Source organism: Polyodon spathula, chromosome 1 (assembly GCF_017654505.1).
Source record: "Polyodon spathula isolate WHYD16114869_AA chromosome 1, ASM1765450v1, whole genome shotgun sequence".
In the NCBI taxonomy this organism is placed as follows: domain Eukaryota; kingdom Metazoa; phylum Chordata; class Actinopteri; order Acipenseriformes; family Polyodontidae; genus Polyodon; species Polyodon spathula.
The window spans coordinates 14,762,135-14,769,808 of NC_054534.1; the positions used below are offsets into that span (position 1 = coordinate 14,762,135).

At 34.8% G+C, this 7,674-nt stretch overlaps 1 protein-coding gene across 1 annotated transcript in view; it reads left to right on the forward strand.

Moving 5' to 3' along the window:
• The window catches only part of LOC121314508 (MOB kinase activator 3B-like), a 29,861-nt gene extending 22,953 nt beyond the window's left edge, over positions 1-6,908 (forward strand). The window contains exon 3 of the mRNA XM_041247872.1: positions 3,584-6,908. Coding sequence (XP_041103806.1) covers positions 3,584-3,613 — 30 coding nt within the window. The 3' untranslated portion in view covers positions 3,614-6,908. The remainder of the gene's footprint in view (positions 1-3,583) is intronic.
• Positions 6,909-7,674: the final 766 nt, after the last annotated feature.

The following is a 7,674-nucleotide window of genomic DNA, read 5'->3' on the forward strand; positions in this document are numbered from 1 at the left end:
AGCGCATGCCAGCAACCAGGCAGATACAGCAGTCGGCTGCAACCTGGGCCCACATATGGAAGTTTCCTATGAGAAGCATAAAATGCAAATCTTTACTTGTAAAAGCAGGAAGTGAACCTCATATAACCTGAAAATGCTGATGTTTCTACTACCCATATTGTAGTTATATTGAGCCTACATTAATGAAAAAGCAGTTTAAAAACCCACCAACATAGTATCATTTTGCTGCAGGGATTAGCTGTGAGTTAATGTGAAGCCTCTTTCGGGGTCTCATTTTTTTAGGGCAGCTGCTTGACACCCCTGGATTAATCTACTCCTTGTTTTCTTGTGAAAACGATATGTGAACAAAAGTTGGGCAGCTATTTGAGCAAAAAAAAATGTACTGCATGTTCTAGCTTACCGCTGTTTATGCTGTTTTTATAAAGTATATCAATGAAAATAGATGAAGGTAAACTGGTGTTCAAATGGTGCAGATCTCTCTATCATTATCTATGCAGTCGGTTTGCTGAACAGTACAATAACCCTGTGCTACTCTAGATGGGTGATTAAGTCAATCTGATTCTGGTCAACAATACACAGCAGGGACAGAAGGTGAACTGTGGTACAGATGGTTATCAGAACAGCTAGATTTGTTTACCGGTCAGCCCTATATTCCTTAACCCTTCACTTTCTGTTGTATACAGATCAGTGATGAAATACTGTATGATGGGCTTCTAATAAAACATTCACCTTTCTGCAGCAAAAGCTTAATCTGAATAAACCCAGCTAGCCTCTTACTGTAATTCAAACTCTATCAGGATCACTACATACTTCTTTCCTCCCAAGCCAGGACGGATGATAATGCATGGTATATTGACATCTTTTTCACGTATGTTGTATTTTACACATGTGAGTTATAAAGGGTATAATAAACTGCGGTGTGATCTACAGGCAAGATGGTGATCAGTCAGAAAAGTGAACTTGCCGTAGTGGAGGATCATGTGAGAATATCAGCGTTAGACTTTTGCCAAGCATTAAACATTAAGAATTGTACTTCATTGTTATCCATTGTCAAAAATGTGAAAGTTAATGATACATGCCAGGCTTAGTGTTTCTACAGTAGTAAGTGTACAGTGTAAGTGATTTCTTGTACACATGTAAACATTAAAAAAAATGTTTGTCCCGGTGCTAATTTATTTTCACATTTGTTTTGTAAAAAAACTAAATGTTGATTTAAGAACTTTATATTTAGAGTAGCATCGAAAGGAAAACCTGTAGTGTGGTGAAAAAGAGAAACTTACTTTAAAAATTGAGTATGAATTTTTTGGACGATATTATTATGATCTACAAGGGAAAATGTTACTCATGTAGCCACAAATACTACTGGAAATGGAAAAGTGTGTCTGAGGACAAGTTAATTTCAAGTTATGCTGCCAGCATGTTTTGTCTTTTTTCTTTTGGCTCCTCATTGGTATGATCTTGGTATGATATGATTAGGAGGACTTATTTATTAGGGAGGGTAACTTTATTACACTTTTGAAACAAAAATCTGCTTTCTGTTCACACAATATTTTCCTATAGTGTTATTATTTATCTCCTTGCAGATAAAATGAGGGCACAAACAATGAAATCTCAGTCTAATATGGCAAATAACAATCCATCACACTGAGAACAAATGCCTTGTTTGTTATAGTAAAAACCTTTCACTGATCCCTTTCACCAGCTCCCCCATTTATTCCCTGTAGTAAAATAGCTAGAAGTCAGTGCATGTATTAGAAACGTGCTGGAAACAGTGAGTCCTGTTCATATGAGTCACAGTTGTTAAAGACTGTTAAGAAGTTAAATAAATCCCGGTAACTTATATCTGTTTCTGTGAATTCTGATTTCCCTTTGCTGTTTTTGCAAACTAAATTATTATGGTAAATGCAGTAATGGAAGGTTATGATCTGCCTTCAGACTTTGGTTGGTAGGTCACACAAAATTTGTCTGACAGCAAAAAGCAAATAAGCCAGAATGGAATCATATATTTTCGGCTCTGAGGCTAAGAAGGAGTTGAGCACTGTTTGGATAAGAGAACAACAAACAACCCTGTAGGAAACTGTGATGGTGGCTCTGTAAATACATTCAGTATCAGTGTTAGGCTGTGGTTTATCCATCGTCTCCCAAAGGATCAAGGCAAGTGAGATAAACTTTGAGATAGTTCATAGAGCTGACATGCTTTAGCTTAGGTATGTATTTATCAAATATACACTTGGGTTGTTGGAGAGTTTTGCGTTACAGGCATGCAAACAAGTCTCCTCAGGTACAGAACAGTAGCAGCGTCAGTCTGCTGTTCTGCTTCAAAGCAACCCTGTGCCTTAACACGTCAATTTCCAAGTTCCTAGTATAGTTATGGTATGTACTGTAGTTTTCTACTTATTGAAATGAACCTAAACCTAAAACTATGTAGAGAGAGAGAGAGAGAGAGAGAGAGAGAGAGAGAGATGGAGTAAGCAAGAGGGAGAGCCATTAAATGAATGGTTATACAGAGCAAAAGAGCAGTGTATTCCCAGTACATCTGTCAGGTTGTGTTGGAACTCAGTCAGTGCAGTTTCAGTGCAGATGCTCGCGTTGGTTGTTGGGCAGGAAATGGCTTGTATAATAGCATTTTGAACATCTATATTCAGGTCGTTGTAGTCCAGGGTTTTCCTCCAACCGTACTCTGAATGGTTGAATTAAACCAATTACACCTTTATGCAGACTCTAATATAGTAAACTATTTAATTTGACTAAGAGAGACTAGTCATATATTGAGGGCACAATGTACAGGGTAGAGCATGTCTGTGCTGGAATCAACCCCAAAGTACAGTATCCTGCCTGTTATGATAGTCTACTGACAAAAGCATTACATTGATGTATTTGTTGAGCCGATTATGTATTTGAAAAGATATTGTGTGGTCAGACCTCAAGGGGTTGTCAATGTTTTGTTTTTTTACTGCTTAGAATGCTAATTAAATATATATTCCCTTATTCTTGCCTTCAGACAGCTACACCGGTTAATCTATTTATTACACAGGATTAGTTTTTAATTCTGTTCTGTGATGGTGAAGAATGAGCACCATCTACTGGTGAGACAAACACCAACCAGGAAAAAAATTAATAAAATTCTATTGGGCCAAACATATGTTTATTGTACCACCTACATTGTTTTAGACACATTGAGTATTAGGGTATAGTGATAATTTCCCAGTAGTAAGAGCAGATGACTAGAAAGCAGGAGATGCTCAACCTATATATTACTGCCTTGTTAGGAACCACTATGTGAACTGTCATGGGTTTAAATACCGGTCAAAACTGAGTTAAAGACCATATTCATAAGACCATTTGTCAGTAATGAACAGTTTTTAAACTGTCCATTCTTGTAAAAAATGACTGCTAATAAAAAATTTAAACTGCAACAATTTGTAAATAAATGTTTTTAGGAATATCTATAGAACAGACTTTGCACTCTTGGCTGTTATATTTTGGGCACATTTGAAAATACATTGTCCCAACAGCTACTGAATACTCTGTGTACATAATGAAAGTCATTTAATAATTGAAGTTCTTTTTTTCTGTTTTACAGAAAGAGATGACATTGAGGATGTGTCACTGAAGGCCTGCTTGTGAATAAAAGACAATGAAATTGAAACATTCCACCTTTATGCAGAGGTGAACTAACCTTCTGACGTAGTGAGAGAGAGAGAGAGAGAGAGAGAGAGAGAGAGAGAGAGAGAGAGAGAGAGAGAGAGAGAGAGAGAGATCCCACTACACTGTTCCATCCAACATTCCGTCTACAACAATACCAGCGGAAGCATTTAGAAAGAGCAGCAGAATTTATGCACTGTGCTTTATGGCTACACCTAAGAAAGAGATGCAGGTACCACAAAGAGACCAAGTCTGTGTCTTAGCTGTATATCAAACATATTTCATGGTCTCTTACCTCCAATCCAATCAATGCCTTGTTGACTCTGGGACACATGTGCCTTGCAAATAGCAGGACCAGCAGGTTTAGCAGAGATACTCTTCCTCCCATTCATTTTTTAAAGTGTAATACTGAACAGGCCCACTGCATTCAACTGGTTACATGCAAGATATTATGAAATACAGTATGTTACCTAGGAATGAAAATCTACCTTCCTAGAAGGACCTAGGGGTAATTTTGACCTTTACTGTGTTTTCTATGTTATAGTTGCCAGTGGTGTGATTAAAACACCATTAGCATTTTTGATAATATAGTTTTCTACTACTGACATTGCCTGAATTATTTGAATTATTTTAAGGCAAAAAAGACTAGAAAAATAAGAACACACACACACATATATATATACAAAACATGTACGTTTACCAAATTATTGTGTATGTGGCGTAGTCCTGGGCAAGGCTGTTGTGCATTTTTGGATTAGTAGGCCCAGACACAGGAACTGCAGTTCAAGCGCTTCTATAATAAACAAAACAAACACAGGAACAAAATAAAGGTTTAAACAAAACACTACAAACAAAACTCATTCAAAGACAAGAATGCTATGAGGGGTCAAAATTACCCCTTGGTCCTTCTAGGTAGATGTGTGTGTTTCTTCCAAAAAAAAGAAAGTGCTTTGAGTATAACCTCATATAAAACTATAAGCTAAAGATAAATGTAACAGAGTAGGAGAAAAGGTGTCAAAATGACCCCTCGGTTGTTCTAGCTTTGAGGAACATTGGCATATATGCTGTCCAAATAATGGCTCTGCAACACTGCATTTTGCTTTCTGTACAGTTAGGATACAAATACATACAGTACGTTTCCTTTAAAGTAGCACCACCTACTGGGAGAAACTCATTAGGTATATTTTTTCTCTTAGAATAAATATGAACTGTAATAGAAGTGTTACTTGAGATTACTTCTGAGTTTTATATACACAACGGGTGTCAACCAGATATGAAATATCAACTAGGAGATAAAAAACAAACTTTCTGTGGTACCGTACTTTTTTTGACACCTTCACATAGCTTTAAAACTCAGTAATAGACACATGTGTTTAAACATCAAGCTTTATGCTGCTTGAATATAATATTCAATGTGTCCCAAGAAGAGACTTACATCTAAGGCTAGCAGCTAACCGATAACACTAGATATATCTTTTACCTTGCTAGACATGTTATCTGTATGAACATAGGTTCTATATATTCTTAAATGTAAATTATTGATGAAAATGGGGTAAACCTCTAGATTAAGTAGCTATAGGAAGTAGTTATTGTAGTTATAGTTATTTCAAAATGTATTTTAAAAAAATTGTCACAAAATTAACTACAAAAATATCAACTTTTGATGAAATGCAGATCACCCAGATTCGATAACAGAAATGTAGATTTTTCCTTTTACATTTTCACACATTATCTATTTTATTGTAAACTAAGTTTAGTGTCACCCACACTGTTTTTCTTTCAATAAATGTCTCGCACACAGAATTAAACTTTGAAAGCCTTTCTACATTCTGATCATAATCAGAATATTTGTGGCATATTTAACAACTTGTTCTTTAATATTTCAATGCATTTTCTATATGTTTATTAAGTAAGAACATAATTTGAGGCCTACTGAAGTTAATGGAGGAAAGAATGAAATGTTAATCAACCATACACTGCTGCAATCAGCCACATGAACCACATATTTTTAGGACCCATTTGAAAACTCTGTCTCCCCACCTTTATTTAGCTAATTCAAGACATAATAGCTGGAATGCTTGCGATTTTGACAAAGGTTGACTTTTGTATACTTGACATATGGGCCACAGCGTTACCATACCAACAATGAATTTGGAACAAATAGTACACAGTGATCCTGATGTTGAAACATGTTTGCATTGCTGTACCATGAGACTAGAATGTATTACCAGTTTGCATTGGTTTATTAAATTATGATTACATTTGGTATGTCAAAATATAAAACTTACCACTGGTAGAAATATTCTTCCAGTGGTTTACTGTATACCATTGCAGCTGTCATTGTACTGTTTGCCTCTTAGTAAGAAAAGTTCTTAATGAAATATCCAGTGTCACAGTCTCCCAGTTTAACAATAAAAGGTGGATGCTATTTTGAAATATATTATGAACGTACACTAATGTAACTGATCGTCAGCATTTTTTATCTTCAAAGTGAATTAATTAGTCTTGAATACATTTCTCATGACAAGGTATTGAACCGCTGACTAAACATCTAACACAATTTACCTGTACAGCTAAGCTGGCTGTATTAAGATTTACTCACAATTCAGTCATATTGTTTAGCCATAAATCTCTTCAGGAGACATCTAACAATAAACTGACTGCACTTTGCTGTCAGCTGTTACAATATGCAACAAGAATGCGAACAATGAATGAAATTAATTTCAAAGATTAATGGATATAGATTTCAGAGATGTAAGATTTACAGTAAGCCATTGTACAAACTTGCCTTTATTACTTTAGTGAGTTAATAGACTTTAGATTTTTGTTATCAATAGCTGGGTTTTACCATATGCAGCTGAACTTTTGTAGTGTTTTGAAACTGATGTTTGTTTGTTTTATTTTTTAGTTGTATAGGATAGGTTGTTTAATGTCGCTTTTACTTGATTAAAATTCTGTATTTGATTTTTTGATATTCAGCCCCATTCAGAGCTCCAGATACAATCCCACAGTTTTGTTTTAACAGTCGTTACTATATCATGAACATACTTCAGAGAACACTTCAGATAATTACATGCATTTTGAGTGAGGTTTAATTTTGGAATATAATCAACTAAACTCTCATGACTTTTTAACTGATCTACAGCAAATATAGACTAAAGTGTTCTTAAGATTAATTGATATGAATATTTTGGTCCTTTGTTTCAAAATGGTTTCTTTCAGACAAAAAAAAAAAAAATGTAATACAATCGGAATTAATTGTAGAAAAGACATAATTAAATAATAAAAGAAAACTTGCTTTATTTAAAATAATTTGTTTTAATTTGGTTTTGTCTTGAGTTTGAGTTTTGACCCCTGTATTGCATCTGTGAGACCAAAACACCAAGGTAAGATACTAACATTATAATGATAAAGAAAATTTAAATAATGAATCTCATATTCATACAAGCTCTGTGAGTTAATGTATATGAATTATCTTCTATCTAAATCATTAGTTACTGAACTCTAGAATGTTTTCTCATGATTATTTTAAAAGGGAAGTCAGTAACATACATCCACAAATACAAATTGCCTATAATCACAGTATATACATGCAAATATGTAACGAAAACATAGCTGAAAGATTAAATATAATCCACTAAAATATGCTAAAATTGATGTATGCCAGGTAAGAATGTTTAAAATAAGCAAATAAGCACCAGAAGAAATTACACTGGATAACCAGACAGAACACACTGTAATAAGGTAAACTGAAGAGGAAGGAAATCAAAGATTCATACATGTTCCAGTTGACAAAACATGAGAACCTACTGCGTAGTAGTTTACAAAATGTTCAAGACCCTCAAAAAGGAGTACCATTTTCTCACATGATTTGATATACAACTTGAAGTTGTGTTACCTGTTTCTAATCTATGTCAGAGCAGTTGGCTATAGGAAGCTTGTAAATCATACCAAACTAAATGTATACCACCAGAGGTTTTAGGGATGAATTGACCCCATGGTAATTCAACTGGATAAACTCAGTAAAGC